This window comes from Quercus suber, unplaced genomic scaffold (genome assembly GCF_002906115.3).
Source record: "Quercus suber isolate HL8 unplaced genomic scaffold, Cork oak 2.0 scaffold_905, whole genome shotgun sequence".
Taxonomy (NCBI): domain Eukaryota; kingdom Viridiplantae; phylum Streptophyta; class Magnoliopsida; order Fagales; family Fagaceae; genus Quercus; species Quercus suber.
In genome coordinates, this window is record NW_027070329.1 from 805 (window position 1) to 18,109 (window position 17,305).

The 17,305-nt window shown below is 33.8% G+C and overlaps 1 protein-coding gene across 1 annotated transcript; it reads right to left on the bottom strand.

Moving 5' to 3' along the window:
* Positions 1 to 353: 353 nt before the first annotated feature.
* LOC136065261 (probable glutathione S-transferase) lies at positions 354 to 1,885 on the bottom strand. Its single transcript, XM_065768213.1, has 2 exons — positions 1,509 to 1,885; positions 354 to 950 (listed from the first exon to the last, which is right to left on the bottom strand). The coding sequence occupies exons 1-2, from the start codon at positions 1,815 to 1,817 to the stop codon at positions 591 to 593; spliced, it is 669 nt and encodes a 222-aa protein (XP_065624285.1). The 5' UTR covers positions 1,818 to 1,885; the 3' UTR covers positions 354 to 590.
* Positions 1,886 to 17,305: the final 15,420 nt, after the last annotated feature.

Below are 17,305 nucleotides of genomic sequence, written 5' to 3' on the forward strand. Positions count from 1 at the left end.
GCACAATGCATGAGAGATTTCAAATTCCACCGTGTTTGTGGCTATTTGAAATCCATGGATTTAAGCTTATCAAATTCTGATTGGATTTGAGACCAAATCCAAATCCATTTCTTTTAACTTATATCCAAACAAAGGATTTGGATTTGGGCTCCCTCAAATCCAAATCCAAATCCAAATCTATGGGATCCAAACAGACGAGTAAGGTTTTTTATTTATATTTTTTTGAGTGGTAAAACTTTCGAGCAGTGGCATTCTTGAGGTCATTTCTGTAACGTAATGCGGTAGGAGACCTGGAACCTATACTGGAAATGACCAAGGGTGAGATGTGTTTCTAGAATCTAGACTAGTTGAAATTTATGAAGGAAAATAGGTTGAATTTTATTACTTTCAAATTGAAAAAGTCAATAATTGCAAGCCTCTACTTGTAGCATTATACATCTAGTAAATTACCAGTCACACTGCCATGTCTTTTGCACTCAAGACACAAATTTATTTGTAGAATAACATATCTTGAGATTTAGATTCAGAGAATGAGAGCACACAAGCTGTTGAATTGCAGACCAAGCTGATGCTAGTAGTGTTTAATATGTTTATGATGCTGCTGAGGAGACAAAGTCTTCTCTTCGCCCTTTGTAATATGTCAACAGCTCATTGCGATCGCGAAGGCTTTCTTTAATGGCTGGAATTTCATTGAAGTTTTTGATCCATGCCTGTAAGCGAGGGAAGCTATCAGCTTCCAACACTTTGACCCCAGCTGCTTCTTGAAGGATTTCCATCAAGCAAGCTATCCATCCAAAGGCTAAGTCAGTCAGTCCTATTTCACTGCCACCAAAAAACTTCTTCTCTCCAAGACCATGCTCTTCTAGGATTCCCAGAAGTTCTTTCACTTCTTCTGTTGCTTTCACTTGTTCTTGTCCACCAGTTGTAAAGAAGCCAAACAAGTTGTTGATCTAAATCACTCAAAAAGTATCCAATTAGAGCGGGTAACATCTCCATCTTATTATCTAAGTCTAGAAAAAATGTTCAAAGTTTGTTTTTGTTGAGTTTAAATAGTTAGATTAATCAAATTTATGTGAGTTCTGGTTAATTCAACAGTAAAATATTTTCTCTCCTAATAAGAAATTTAGGTTTGAATTCTGCCTATATATACTTAAAAATCAATGTCTAAAAGTTATTATAGAATTGATACTATAATTAAAATCCTATCATATCATGCCTATATAAACAAAAAAAAATCAAATATACCAAAAAGAAAAGAAAAGACAATCACCCTTTTTTATTCTCGTCTTATTTTTTCATCTTTAGTTAATTGACATTTACAAATCAAGCAAATACTTTTAAACTTTCACATGTATAAATGAAAAGTTCAAAAAAAAAAAAAATACGAACAATTAAGGAGAACAAAGTTGTTGGTGAAATTATATCAAAAAATAAAATAAAAAGGTTGTAGGTCTGATTTTATGCAATGCAAGAATAAACATAATAATCAATTAGTGATGCATAATTACCTTATCCTCTCCAAACTTTGCCCAGAACCGAGCCACAGCTCTCTCGTGAGGATCATCTGGAAGTAAGGGGTTCTGTGGCCAAGTCTCATCAATGTACTCGAGGATGACAATGGATTCTGCGATGGATTTCCCACCATGAACAAGTACAGGAACCTTCTTATGGACTGGGTTGTACTTCAAAAGCATTTCACTCTTGTTGAATCTATCCAGTTCTACATTTTCATATTTGATACCCTTGAGTTTCAGTGCCCATATAACTCGATGAACAAATGGACTTGTCCAGGCTCCTACTAGCTTTACTTCTTCCATAGATAGATTTCTTAATTTTCTACCAACGTTGTGGGGAAGGGAGGCCTTATCTACTTTTTTTTTTTTTTTTTTTTTTGATACCTGATAAACATAATATATTGATGGACATGCATAGGGATATGATAACTTCAGGTACATAAAACAAATAGCAGTCATTCCTTGATGCATCAGCTGCCTAGTGTCCGAGACAAAGTCTGCTCCTGCCGAGTTGGTCAAAATGATGAGCCTGCTTATTGCTTTGAAATGTATACAACTTGGAGTAAAGGGAAGATGATAATGTGGGCCATGAGGCTCACATTATTGACTTTAAAAAAAAAAAAAAAATCATTTTTTATTTTTATTTTATTAACATGATGGGCTCTTTTCCCATGTGAGATTCTCAGACCCTAGATTAGGATAAAATTTGTTTTTATTAAAATAGTTACCATGTTTGACTCCACTTTTAATGATTTTTTTTTAAAAGCCAAAAATGTGAGCCACATGGCCCACATTAACAACTTCCCTTTACTCCAAGTTGTGTACAATTCAAAGCAAAGGAAGTCAATCTAAACAGGCTCGTCATTTTGACCAATTGCAAAAGATCAGTCCAACTGTTTAACTGTGCTAGAGTACCAACTTGATCATGTATGGTGTAAACAGATATATTTGACCGCGAATGTTAAAAAAAAAAAAAAAAAATCCTCCGCCCTTTCCTTCATTGACTTGATACATCTGAATGGCTGCTTAAGAGTGCTGTTTGTTACAACTTTCAGCTTCTTGTTTTTTTGTTTAAACTTTTTTTTTCATAGATCTGACTTTATTTTTAAAAATAAGCTAATTTTTAATTTTTTGTTCCACATATTATAAATAAATTATTAAATAAACTGTATTTAAATGCATTAATTTCATGGTGCGTAAGAAGCAAGCATGGAAGATATAGATCCTATCAATTAACAAAGTATTTATTTTTTTAATTTATAACTTGAGATTTTTGGAAGAGGGATCCAACAGCTAAGTGAGATGACAATAGAAAATTCGAGCTTAAATCCATTTTTTTTTCATTTATTTATTCTATTCTATTTTCTTGGAAATTAGTATTTTGATTTTATGAACAAGGTAATTGAATTCAAGTTTTCAAAAAAAAAAAAAAAAAAAAAAAACCTTGAATGCAGGTGGCATGTATACTAGATCCGAACTTACGCTCTGTTTTTTTCGCTAAAAAACTTTCTGTAAAGATAGTTTTCCAAATTTTTCAGTGTTTGGTAACGCAAAAAAAAACTGGTCAATGTAAAACTTTCTTTAGTCAATGGAAAATTCTAATAAAAATAAGGTTTTTTTTTTTTTTTTATAGGTTGTTTTCAAAAAAAAAAAAAATGGAAAACAAGCTCTCTCTCATGGTACGCTCTCTCACTCTTTCTCTCTTCCCTTTCTTTTTCTTTCCTCACATCCTCACTGTCACTAACTCTGGTCTCTCCACTTCCATAGATCTCTCTCTCTCTCTCTCTCCATATTTCTCTCCCCTTTATAACACAGTTCTCTGATTAGATTTTTTTTTTTCCCTCATAGCTCAGTAATTATTTCATTCCTCTCTACCAACTTGCAAAGGAGAACATATTTGTAGCGGTAATTATTTCATTCCTCTTTACCAAAATCCCAATTCTTTACTTTGAATTTCAAACTTGATTTTATTTTTTCTCTAAGAAATTTTTGGTTTGATGGATTCTAGGTAGAAGTTCTTTTTTGCACATAAAAGTGCTAAAAAAAAATTAAAAATATAAAAAATAAAAAAGAAGAAAGAATGAATGAATGAAGTAAAAGCGAAAATTTTAAACATAGTGCCTATATGGCTCTAAATTGCTTTTACATAGAATAATCTTTTTTGTTGGCAGATACATTATGCATATACTATGCAGTGATGATATATTATGTAGATACATTATATAAATACATAATTTCAAGTAATATTAAAGACTTGTGGTTGACCATAGTAGACAATTAGTGTACCAGCAAAAAGAGTAAACAATTAAAAGTTATTGTTATTTGTACTTATTAAAGATGTATTCCCCTGTCAGTTTTATGTATATAGACAAATGGTGATATATATATATATATATATATAAATGTATGTTATGTATGTATGTATGTATGGACGTTACTATGCATATATATGAGCAAGATGAGTGGTAGAGATCATGAAAATTTGACAACTAATTTTGATTGTATCTATTGTCAAAATTGTAGTATGAAAACCAAATTCATTCTTGGTTTTTTATTATTATTTATATTGATTACATTAGTTGGTTTACATAATACACATATTTTAAATTACACATGAAATATAAAAAATAAAATAAAAATTTGTATACCAAATAACAGAAAACATTGTCAAACTCATTTTCAAGGTCATTATCAAAAACTGAAAAATAATATAGTTTTCTAAAAAATGCTCTTTAAAATATGAATAATTTTCTAGAAAACGTTAATGTTGAAACAAAGAGAGCATTAATCAAAGAAAGAATCTAGATTGGCCCAAGAAATATATAAGAATGTGGTAGAAATGGGCTAAAACCAATCTCTTTGGCCCAAAAACCAAGCCCAATAACTTAAATGGCACAACATGCCTTTGAGTTAAACTAGTACATTTGCTGCTATTCAGTTGATAATGTGGAGAACTTCTATTCAATATTTCAATCTTGGAACAACATGCAGATTCAAGTTGTTTGTTTCATTGCATTTGGGCTCATCTATACTTCTTGATCTCTCTTAAATAATTTTTTTTTTCATTCTATTTCTCGATAATTTGTTTTGCCATTTGGTTTTTGTTTTGCTTAAGTAGTTCTTTTTTATTTATTTATTTTTTAAATTTAACATTTAAGAAAAAATGTTAGTTTTGTACTACTACTACAAGGTCTAGCAAGGATAAAGTTTCTATTTAGTGTCCTATAGTTCGGCCAAAATGGCCAAATACCACTTTTTTAAAAAAATTTTAGCAAAAAAACACTGTTTTGAAAATAAATAGGAAAGTACCACTTTTTCTAGAACTCAAGTTTCAGAAACTCCGGTAACTATAAATGGGCACAACATGCCTACGAGTTCAAACTAGTACATTTGCTGCTATTTGGTTGATAATGTGGAGAACTTCTATTCAATATTTCAATCTTGGAACAACATGCAGATTCAAGTTGTAGTTTCATTGCATCCGGGCTCATCTCCACCTCTGATCTCTCTTAAATAATTTTTTTTTCATTCTATTTCTCAATAATTTGTTTTGCCATTTGGTTTTTGGTTTTTGCTTAAGTAGTTCCTTTTTATTTTATTTATTTTTTAAATTTAACATTTAAGAAAAATGTTAGTTTTGTACTACTAATACAAGGTCTAGCAAGGATAAAGTTTTTGTTCAGTGTCCTATAGTTCATTAGATCTAAAGAGGATACGAGACTAGCATGTTTTTAAAATTGGATTCAAAATTGGAAACAGGTCATATTTGAATTGCGTTCAATGTTTCAATGCATAGAACACTAGTCAAACCTGTCTACCAATATTGTTATTTATGATTCATGAATGAGAAAAAAAGAATTATTAATTTTTATTTTAAAATTATTAAAATTTCAAATTAAATTTTATTAAAAAATACTAATAAAGTAGTCACATGAATTTTTAGTCCTCACAATTTACAAAATGGTCATTTTGTCTATTATGATATCTTAGGAATATGTGGGTTTCAGTTAACATAATTAGTGAAATCACTTGTTGTCAATAAGAGATTTGAGTTTGATCCTCACCTACATCAAAAACTAATTGGTTCTTTATTTAACGATAAAAAGCAACCATTAAGAGCTATTTTGCATTAAATAGAAAGTATAAGAGGTCTATTTGAAATTAAGCCAAACTTGAGGAGCCATTTTGCATTTTATCAAATGCCAAAGTCACGAGTCTACTAATCGAGAATTGAGATTGAGAAGCATTCAAAACTTTTCTTTTAATAATTTATGTTGAGAAGGAAGAACAAGTTGGGCAGGGATTCAAGTTTCGGATATAGGGTGTTGGGTGTTGGGCTTGGGTTGGGCCAATCCAAACCCGTCCCATGGCCATAACTACTCTTATCCTGAAGCCTAATTGGGAGAATGCAGTAGTTTAGAGTGGGTGTTGGTAGTTGGAACCAACCCCTACTACTTTTTATAAATTGTTACTCAAAATCATTAGTTCATAACCCATAGAAGACTGTAATACAATTTCATATAGGAAAACTAGTTCTCGACCCACACTGATATAATAAATCCTGTGCACATGAAATAATGATGACAAACCAATAATGAGACTATCTGCTTCATTCTCTAACCTTTATTGTATTCTAACTAATTTGGTATTTGACACATACAAAATATTATTTCATAAAAGAAAAATACAAATATTAATGCCCATGTTGCCTACGTTAAGTTAAAAATAATTATTGCAAGGCATGACGAAATAATCTATCTATATCTATATCTATATCTATATAATAACTAATAGTCGAAACGTTTGACTTTTTGTTGACCACGCCTTATTGCGCCACATGGTTACACAAATTATTATCACATTTACATTTAAAAACACCAAAATATTGTGCCCTTTCATTTAGTGAAATAAGAGTAACGTTTCAGTACTATTTTTTGCTACCGTTGTGTTCAATTGCACTGTTCCAGAAGGTAGTTATAAATTTTACACCTTTCCTAATAAGTTTCAGTTTATATCTCTTAAAAAAAAAATCAAAAACTTCTGATTCTTCACCCTGGGCACCCCTCTCTCTGTACGTTATTGATTAGCAAGATATTGCACCATCCTGCTAACAGGGGTAGTTATGAAATTTGCACGCTTATATTTATTTCTTTCAAAAAAAAAAAAAACACTTCTTTCTTATTACTCTGTATGTACACTCTTTGAGGAGAATTTCTACAAACAAGCATTTTTGAAAAGCCCTCCAAACTGAAAATCCTACGAACCCACAGCCACACGCATAAAACTTTGCTCTTCAATTGCGACCTTTCTCTCTCACTCTAGTCTCTATCCCCAACGGCCCATAAAATCCAATTGCCCATTTGCAAGAATCATAAGATTAATCAATAGTCACAACTTCAACCATTGATCTTCTCAGTTTGCCAATGTGGTGGGTTTGTTATTATTCTTCGAGGTACGCTCGTTTTTCTCTAAACTTATGTTCTTTCTCTGTTCTTTGAATTTATGTTGTTCATTGCGTTTCATTTTTTCCTTCTTTTTATTATTTTATTATTTTTTTACCTTTTGAATTTTCCCCCCTAACCCTTCTCAGGTGAATTTCCTATAAATCTCTACCTATTTTAATTTTTTAACGATCTCCTTTTTCGGAAGTCAGAGGCATGTATTATCTCCCCTTCAAATATTTGAGTTGAAGAAATGCCAGATTTAAAGGAGATTTTGCTTTTGCATGTCAATTCCCAATTATTAAGGCTATGAATTCTGGAGCAAAGCAAATGAGGATAGCTTCAATTAACGATATATGTCTTAACACAACTGCAAGTATTGTTTTATCAAATTTTATTGTTTCTCTTTCTCCTAGTCTCCCATTAAGTTATGCATTAAAATATGAACTTTGATAGTTTTAGTGACATGTAATGCAGCATCAAAATTGATTAAAAAATTTAATTGATTTTAAAAAATTATGTGTCCTGTTTTATTTGGGTCCAATTTCTTTGTCATATTTGTTCCCTTTAAGAACAAAGAAGGGTTTGGAGAAATGTTTATAGATTTTATTGATCAGAACCTATATGCTTCTCATATTGATACTAATTAATTCATCTAAGAAGACGTACTTTGTACCATACAGATGTCAATTGAATTAATATGTATGGTTTTAAGCCTATGCCAGTTTAGGAATGGCTTTGGAAATTAGGGCATTCTTGTGCTTCATTTCGAAACAATTGAGGTAATATATTAACTTTAATCCTTTTTGTTAAATCAATTGTTGTGTTGCAATGCTTGAACAAATTTTTTGACACATGGAAGTTATGGTTATTTATGTTTTCTACGTTGCTGTTTCAGCTTTGCTAGAAGCTTCAAGAAAGGTTAATTTTAAAGATTTCTTAAGACAAGGCTTGCATCTAAGGTATAATTTTATCTTTTCCTCGTTGTGGGATCTAAACATATTTATTTTTATAAGTTCTGTTTACATGGTTATGGCATAGGTTCTTATGCTTTATGGTAGAAAACAAATATTTTAGTAATCAACAAAGTGGCATAAGATAAGGAGGTGACATATTTTTTATTTATATGAAAAAAAATATATATAGAGAAATTGTTGTAGAAAGAATCTTAATGACAACTTAAGTTTGTTTATTAAAAAGAGTATTTTTTTTTCTTTCTTTCAAGAAGCAGATTGAACTTTGGTAAGAAATAGTTTTATTTAATTAAATTCATAGAAACCGTTGTTTGCCTTGCCTTTATATTTTTGTATGATGTTCTGTCAGTTTTGTTTACGAAGTTCGTCTACAAAACTTTCTACAAGTGAATTAATAGAGAGATTGAAAAATTAATTTGAAACTTAAGCAAACATATGACCTAAAATATATTTTTTGTTCAACTTATCTATCATTCCCATATTTGACAAAATAGAGAATTAGGAGCCTCATTAAAAATCTGAAAAGATTATCAAATAGTCATAATACAGCTGTAGGATAGTTTATGTACCTTAAATTTGGTTCTCTACAATCCATTTGTTTCTTTAATTGGGTTTTGATCTTTCGTTATGAGATTCCAAAAGTTTTGAGACTAGGATTTGTTTTAAGTTTCAATTTTAAGTAGAAGTTGAGTCTAATCTTGATGTCAGATATGTATTCTTGTATGATTAATTTTCTTTATTTTTAGATGAGTTGCATGAGGTTGATTAATAATCTTTCTCTAAATGTATGTCTTAAATAATTATATATACGATCAAAGTGTATTCTCAAGTGGTATTGTGAGTAGTACCTTTTGCTTCCAATATGTTTTCCGCGTTTTCTTTATTTCAAAATTTTCTTTCTTTTTTGGTTTTCAGGAAACAAAGGTTTCTTCTCACAAAAGCATGCAATAGGAAGTCCTCCCTACACAGTAGGTCAAGGTTGTTAACTAAAGGTACGAATAAGTTATACAAAGTTAGAGGTTGTTTTTAACTTTGTACGTGGGTAGAACAAAGCAATCAAATTTCTCATTTTGGTGTACTGTTTTAAGAGATTTGAGCTTTTTATAGGGATTTGAACTTCTATAATTACTCACGTATTTTTTAACATTCTTAAAATTAAATGGGGAGTGGCACAGCCAGCACAGGTAAGTGGTGGTGGTTAGGTAGCTGACAAACTAATGGGTGGTCGGGAAGAACACCCTAAACTAGACAAAAGTAGTTAAAGGCTAAAATGGTAAAAACCAGTCATAGCAAGCAGTATATAAAAGGTCCTTGCCGTGCACCGTAACATCATCACAACAGTAGCAACTACTAAGAGAGAATCACAGCACCACCATAACCATAACACTACACAAGTAAGCACTAAGGAAGAAAGGAAAGGAGTGGGGGAAAGAATCAAGGTAATAAAACGAAGAAAAAAAAAGAGAAATAAGAGAAATAGAGAGTGTAGAATGGCAGGCATGCACCAATAGGCTAATCCCATCTCTCCCTCTAAAAGCCTACCCTCTATTGAGGATAAAGAACTTGTTTGGGCACAAGCCACTCAGGCCCATTCCCTCAAAGTGGATAATTTCTACGGCAGGATCCTCTTGTGAAGTTACCCACGTTAAGGAAGTGATTCCCTCCTTCGCCTTAGTCCCGTGACACAACTGAACATGGCAAACTGACCTTTTCCTTTTTTTGATTTTATCGCTTATTTGCTATTGTTTCTTCTCTTGTCTTTGCAATTTCACCTATGATGTGTTTCTTGTGGTCATATCGTTCTTTTTCCATATTTTAGTTAAGGATCTCTTACTTGCTTTGCCTATCAATAACGTATTTCTTTTATCATTGTTTTATTGCATTTGTCTGCCTTAACTCTTCTATAGCAACTTCATCTATCATGGGCATGTGACCAAAGTTTTGGCAAACGGGGCATACTTTGTGCATAAGACGGACCAAGGTGAGTTGCAATTGGATCGGTCCTAACACTCTTATCCAGAACACTTGGACCCAGTGCAGCAGGAGGCAGTCTAGCTCAAAATCACAAAAGGCCCACCACAGATAGTTGTCCAATCAAAAAAGAAGGACCAAAAATTCAGTATATAAAGATTGTAGTAAGTGTAAAGTGTTAGAGACTACCTTCAATATAGTTGATGAATGAAGCTTGAAAGCTTGTGGTTCAGTACTTCAGTTTGGATTATGGGTAATGCTTAAGGAGAATGGCAATCACGAGAGAGAGAGGGTAGGTTTAAAAAAAAGACAAAAATTGCAAATAATTAATAGAGAATGACTTAATAAATTGTTGCAGGTACGCTAGTCGCCAGACACCTGCAACCAATCTGCCAAGGCAGTTGACTCAAAAATAGTTTAAACTATATGCAGAAGGGTTAATGTAGAACTTAAGTTTAAAGAGCTTGAGTTCTATCTTCAAAATTTCTATATAACAAGAGCTTATAGAGCTCGAGTTTTATTTACAAAGAATTTGAGTTTATGAAACTCAAGTTTTACGTGGCCTTTTAATTAAGAAATTCCAGGTCAACTGATGCCATTGTGGCAGATTTTTATGGAACTCAAGTTTCTAGAACTCAAGTTATATCTCAAACTCGAGTTTCTTGAACACAAGTTTTACAAAGGTGGTAGATTGTTAAATATTTCCCAAATAATGGTAGAACACTAATTATTTCAGGCAAACATGGTACTTTGGCCATTTTTGCCATTAAAATGTAAGCTATTTTTTCCTAGGAAAAAAGAAATGCATTACCTTGTCCTCTTCAAACTTTGTCCAAAACCAAGCCAATGCCTTCTCAAAAGGGTCATCTGGTAGCAAGGGATTTTGTGGCCAGACCTCCTCAATGTACTCAAGAATAACACTAGTCTCAGCAATTGGTTTTCCACGATGAACGAGCACCAAAACCTTCTTGTGAACTAGGTTGTACTGTAAACAAGGATGAAGTCAGAACTTTGAGTTAGGGGGCAGCTTTACTGTTGGCTATAAGCATTAGTTTTAACCTCTGACTTTGCTACTACTTAACTGTTGAGATTTTTATTTTATTTTATTTTGCTTGGGTAAGAACAAAATTATTTCTATTTAGAATTTTTTAAAGGGCAGGGCTGTTTATTTTCGAAAAAATTGGTAAATTGAGTTTTTTTTTTTTTTTTTTTTTAAATTTTACTGTTGGTAATTTTGTTGTTGAGCTATTTTTTTGGGACTTGTATATTTTGTTTTAAATTTTAGATGTAAAATTTTTTTACAGCCATAAAAATGAGGAAAATACTAGAGTTACAAACTTTTTTATAAATTACTAATGTGATAAGTGATTATTGGTAAGTAAAAAAATAATATGAGTGGTGGGCCCATATGTGAACCAATAAGAATTTGTTACCAAAACAGTTTGTAAAAATGTTTGTGAGTATAATTTTACTCTTATAAAAATCAATGATATTGTTTAAGGGAAACAAAGCGTAATTTTATAGAATAAAATTGCTAAAATTAGTACACATATATAATAATATTTTTTAAAAAAAATTTGGGGGGAGGGGGCCAATGGCCCTCCTAGTCCAATGATAGCCCTAACTGTAAAAAAAAACCACTCTTGTTGGAAAGATCCTCCTCTACATATTCATATTTCACAACCTTGAGTTTTAATGCCCATGTGACCCTATAGCAGTAAACATTGTAGGTGCTTTTTATGTTGATGGGCCAAGGCTCATTCTGCTAGGTTGAGGCTTGTTCTACTGTGGGTCAGAGAGTTAGGTCTAACCCACTATTCTAGCAGGACCTAGCTAAAGGGCCTTTTTGCACAAGCTCAACATCTAAAAAAAGACAACAAGCATTAACAAATATATGCATATTAGTCCAGGAATGTCAGTATATGTTTATAGTTTTCAGAGCAAATATCTAGCGGGAAGATTAGTTACAGTAGGAAGTAATCAGCGTAACTAATATAGCAGAATATAAGATGATATGGTAGAATGTATAATGACACTATAGAATGCAAAATAATATAGTAGAATGTAAAATAATAAGTTTTTTCGCTAGAAGTGAACCAGAGAGAGCTCAAACCCTAGCTTGGATAAACTTGTTATTAGGCTAAGCCATCAAAGTTATGCATTTTGGGGAACGGGCCTGGATGGCTACTCATTGCTTCGTTGGGATTTCAAAGAGTGGGATTGTTGTAAGAGGGAGGCAAAAGATGGTTTATTGGTGCATGCCTTTTCTGTTGTGTTCACTCTCTTTTCTTTTGTTTCATTCTTTCTCTTTTCTTAGTTATTTCTCTTTCAATTCTCTCTGTTTCTTGCCTTAGTCACTATCCCTCATTCCATTTATGGCTATTGTTCATATTTATATTGGTTTTAGCCTGTGGAATTTCTCTATTTTACCCTTATTGCTCACCAACTGTTTTTGTTTTCTATGAGCACCCTTTTAAAGTTGCCCACTAGCGCAATAGTTGTTCGGCCTCCACTTCACCTTGATATGCTCAATGCTTTCTCTCTCTTCCACTACTTATTTCACGACAAATCTTATTTGTTTGGTTTTGCTGCGGGTCTATCTCTCTCATTCCGACAGGCAAAATTTTGAGTTTCTCTCTACCTATCTCTATGGCATGCATCAAGTGATCCTAGCCATTTACTACCTATTTTAAGCAAAGATGCCTTCTCAGCAGAGCACCCTCAAAAGAGGCATTGGCTAGATACTAGGAATAGACCCCCCCCCCCCCACCCCCCCAAACAACAGCCTTTGCAAATCTTTTGACCATGGGCCCACCTCTCTTGCATTGATTGGGTACAAGTTGGTAGTGCTCCGACCAAAATGTGATTGTCCCATTACTTCCTATTTTGTGTTCTTTTTTTCCCACTCCATTTCTGCCACTGATGTTTGGCCTTGTCTTGTTCTGCGGCTTGCATTCTTTCTGCCCTCGTTTATCTTTTATGGGAGATGGAATGGGCTTATTGGGCTTGCCCCACTTTTGCCTCTTCTTGGGCCCATGGGTCTGCCTGTGACTACTTTCTGCTGGCTCAGCCTGTTGGGCGTTATCTCTTTCTCTTTTCTTTTCTTTTTTCTTTGGGCCTTTTTAGCTTTTTGTTCCTACTGTTACCAATTTCTTACTATATTCATTTTTCACTTTCTATTGGGATTCCCTATTGTTTGGCCTTTTTTTTTTTTTTTTGGATAAAAAATAGACATCAACAAACATTAAACAATAGGCCAAGCTCCCAATAGCTTCACTTCTTCCATTTCGTTAAACTATACGCTCTTCTTTCTAACCAGCTAATGAGTTCATATACTGACCAAATGGATTGTTTTTTTTTTTTTTTTTAAATCTTTTTTTTTTTTTTGGAGAAAAACAAATTTTAAACTTCAAATTCAAAAGATTAGGAGAAAATTTGTTTTCATTAAAGTAGTTGCCACGTTTGACTCCACTTAGGTAGGTCCAAATATGGTGTAAACAGATATATTTGATCATGTATGTTGAGTCAACTATAAAAATTATCCTCTGCCGTTTATCTTCAAAATAAAAAATATCTTCTCTTCATTGACATGGTACATTTGAGTGGTTGCTTAGGGCAAAATTTGTCCAATAGTATATTTTTCCAAAAAAATTAGGCACGTGGCATGAGTTCAAAGTTATTTACTAAGTTAGACTGTTTTTGAAAATCGACTTTGGCAAAATCGACTTTGGGCTGGAAAACAAACACTATAGTAGCGTTTTTTTTAGTGGCATTTTCTGTAAACTCTGCTATAGGCACTAAAAAAACGCCACTATAGTGTTTGTTTGGGGGTATTTTGGTCATTTTTTGGGTTTTGAAGGTTTTTTGTTAATTTTTTGGATTCTAGGAGTATTTTGGTCATTTATTAGGTTTCAAGAGTATTTTAGTCATTTCTTAGAAACTTAGATTTTATGTTGTTAATTTAAATTTTAGATGGGTTTAGTGGGTATTAGTGGATTTATTCATTTAGACCCATTTAATTAAATAACCAAATGAGTCTTTACCCATTTAACCCAAATATTCAAATGGGTTGGGTTAAGACTTATCCAAATAAGGTGGGTAATGGGTGGGTTCATGGATATGGGTAAAAATTGCCACCCCTAAGACCAGATGACTTAATCCAAGAAATAATTTTGCTTGGCCCAAGAAATATATAAGTGTGCACCAGAAATGGGCTAAAACTAATCTTCTTGGCCCAAAAAATAAGCCCAATAACTTAAATGGGCACAACATTCCCAACCACAAGCCTTGTCAAATATATGAGAACCTTTGCTGCTATTTGGTTGATAATGTGGCGAAAGTTATTCTTGAATGCCTTTACTCTTGACTTTGATTTTTTAGGTTTTTTTAAGCGTGCAAACACGGGATGAATTTGCTCCCTCCAAGGCTAAATTTCTACTAAAGTACTTCTCCTCGAATAAATAAAAAGAAATTTGATAACAATTACACTTTACACATTTTGCATGTAACAAAAGAAAAGAAAGATTAATTTATTGGTAGCCAGTTATGAAGTCCTGTTTATATTGTTTTGACAAATTATAAAATTCTATTCATATTACTTTTTGACAAACTATAAATTTCTAATTCATATTTGTGATGTGTCACGCATAAATGCTCAGTAGAATCTGCAAATTTTATGAGTAAAACATCCACTATCTAAGTAATGCTACAAAAAAATTGACAATTTTTTTTTTTTTTTTATATATATTGATTAAGTTGGCAAGATTTTTCTGGATTTTATTTAAATTCATCATTTATATTATTATTTTTTTATTGACTTCTAACAATCTATGGCATTAATTTATGTCAAATTTTTTGTGCCCCTGATTTTCTCTTAGAAAATACCAACTTGAACTTCAAAGTTTGAAAGGCAGCCGGTTCTTTTCACTGTTCTTCTTACTAACCACAAGCACCATGTGGATCAATTCTAAGTTTCTAACATTGCCCTTAGAACAAAGCAGGTAGACCGGATTTGAATGTCACTGGGTCAACACTGAATAGGCTCACCAAAGTGATTGGACTTTCTCTAGCGAAGCAAAGCTCACACAACTTTAGCCCACTGTAAAGATCCTATGTCCTATTGATCCTGTTCTAATTCATGTACCACTAGTGAAGTTATAACACGCATCTCTTTATTTTTTTTATTCTTAACACTACTGGCTAACATCTCTCTTTTTGACTAAATGAACTTCTTACCGTTAACGTTATTTTGGTTCGTTGAATATGTCAACTCGTGTTTTAGTTTTCATGCTTCTTTCGCAAAGTAAAGTTCAGTTCAATAAAAATTCACAACCGATATTGCATCAGCTCTTTTCCCTTTTTTAAATAATTGTCATCATAACCACTTTTTTCGTGTTCTAGGTTTTCTCTAGGCACACCATTGCCTATCCTTGCATAGGCACCTCTTTCCACTCCGTGGTGGAATTTTTTTCTTTTTCTTTTTCTTCTTTCTACTCTATTAGTCTTGCTTCTCTGCCGGTCTTGCTTCTCTGCCATCTAGTCTCTGCGATGGAAGATCTCACAGGTCAATGGGCAAATCTTTCACTCAATACCAAGGAGAGCACTACTGTCAGTCTTTCCGATAATGAAGTCGGAAATAGTAGGGTTCTTGTCGCTAAGTTTTTTATGAAGAGAAGAATTAATTTGGAAGCTACTATCAATACCTTGAAGAGTATGTGGAGGGATGGAGGAAATTTTGATGTCGTGACCTTGGAAACAATACTGCTATGTTGATTTTTGATGATGAAGATGACCCTAAACGGATTCTAATGCAAGGACCTTGGTCCTTCGATAAATATTTGATTGGTCTGTTTTGCCTAGATGAAGCTGCAACGGTGGAGGATGCGAAGTTCAACACTGCATATTTTTGGGTGCAGATACATGGCCTACAACTGTTAGTGTATAGATTAAGCTAGATTAGCCCATTGGGCTTAGCCCAGTATATTACTTGTACTGTACTCATGTTACTTGTACTGCACATATACCTAATCTATATAAGGCTCTCTTTTGTACATTGTTTTACACATATTAATATACTGACTATTCAGTCATTCTCTCTCTCTTTATATTGTTAACATGGTATCAGAGCCTTTCCTCTGATTTTTTGGTTCCTGTGGACATCTCCGACGTTCTTCCGCTGCCCTCGCCTTCATCCAGTAGTCACTGTCAGAAGAGAGTCACCGCCGTCACGCCCACAACCCTAGAACACTCGGATTTCGTTAGTTTGTTGATCAAACCGCCAAAGTAAAGGCACACATTGACAGATCTGACAATCCCGAGCAAAACCCAACAAAAATCTTCCAGAAACAACCTTCCACGCGCCTCCACGCGCTGCCAAAAGTTTTTGCCTCACGAGCACGAGCCGCCACGCGCCACCACGAGCCGTCTCTACCTTCCACGCGCCTCACACGTCGGTCACGCGCCTCACACGTCGATCACGCGCCTCACGCGCCACACGCACCCTACTCCGTTTCACGAACTGCCACGTCAGCCCTAGGTGACGTCACTCCGCCACGTCATCATCCCACATCACTCCGCCACGTCAGCATCCCACGTCAGCATCCACCTCAGCGTCAGCCGTTGACCAGACCGTTGACCGTTGACTTTGACCAAAGTCAAAATTTTTCAACAGGACCTGTCTTGCTCAGTTTTTCGCGTAGATTCCGATTTTGGGCTCCGTTTCTGCATTTGAGGTCTCTAAATCTCATTTTTTGGTCATTTTCTTCATTATGGCTCAACAAAATGAACACGGCATCATACATTCTATCACCATTATGTTGGATGGTCCTACTAGCTATCATGCATGGTCTCAGAATATGACTGTTTTTCTCAAGGGTCGTAAACTGTGGAGATATATGACTGGTTCAATTCCTAAGCCAGTACCAAACCCTAAGTCCAAAGTCACAGCTGCTGAAGAGTCTTCTACGACTACTATTACAACAGATGATTATGAAGATCGCCTAAAGGAATGGGAAAGTATTCAGAGTAAGATCTTGTCTTGGTTTATTAATACCTCTATTCCCTCCATTCATAATCTTCTTCCTCGTCTTGAGACTGCTGAGGCTGCTTGGAAGTTTTTGGCCGATCGCTATAATTGTACTAATGATTCAAGCTTGGAGTTCCACATTGAATCAAAACTTTATCTAATGCGCCAAGAGACAGGTCAGTCTATTTCTGATTTTTATTCTCAGACTTCTACTATGTGGGAACAACTCTCTGCTGCAGATCCTCCACTAGTGTGTTCCAAGGACATTGAGCTCTTTGTCAAATATCGGGATCGCCGTAGATTTATGCACTTCATGATGGGTTTGCGTGAGGATTTTGAACCTACTAGGGCTTCTCTGCTCAGTCGGTCTCCTACTCCTTC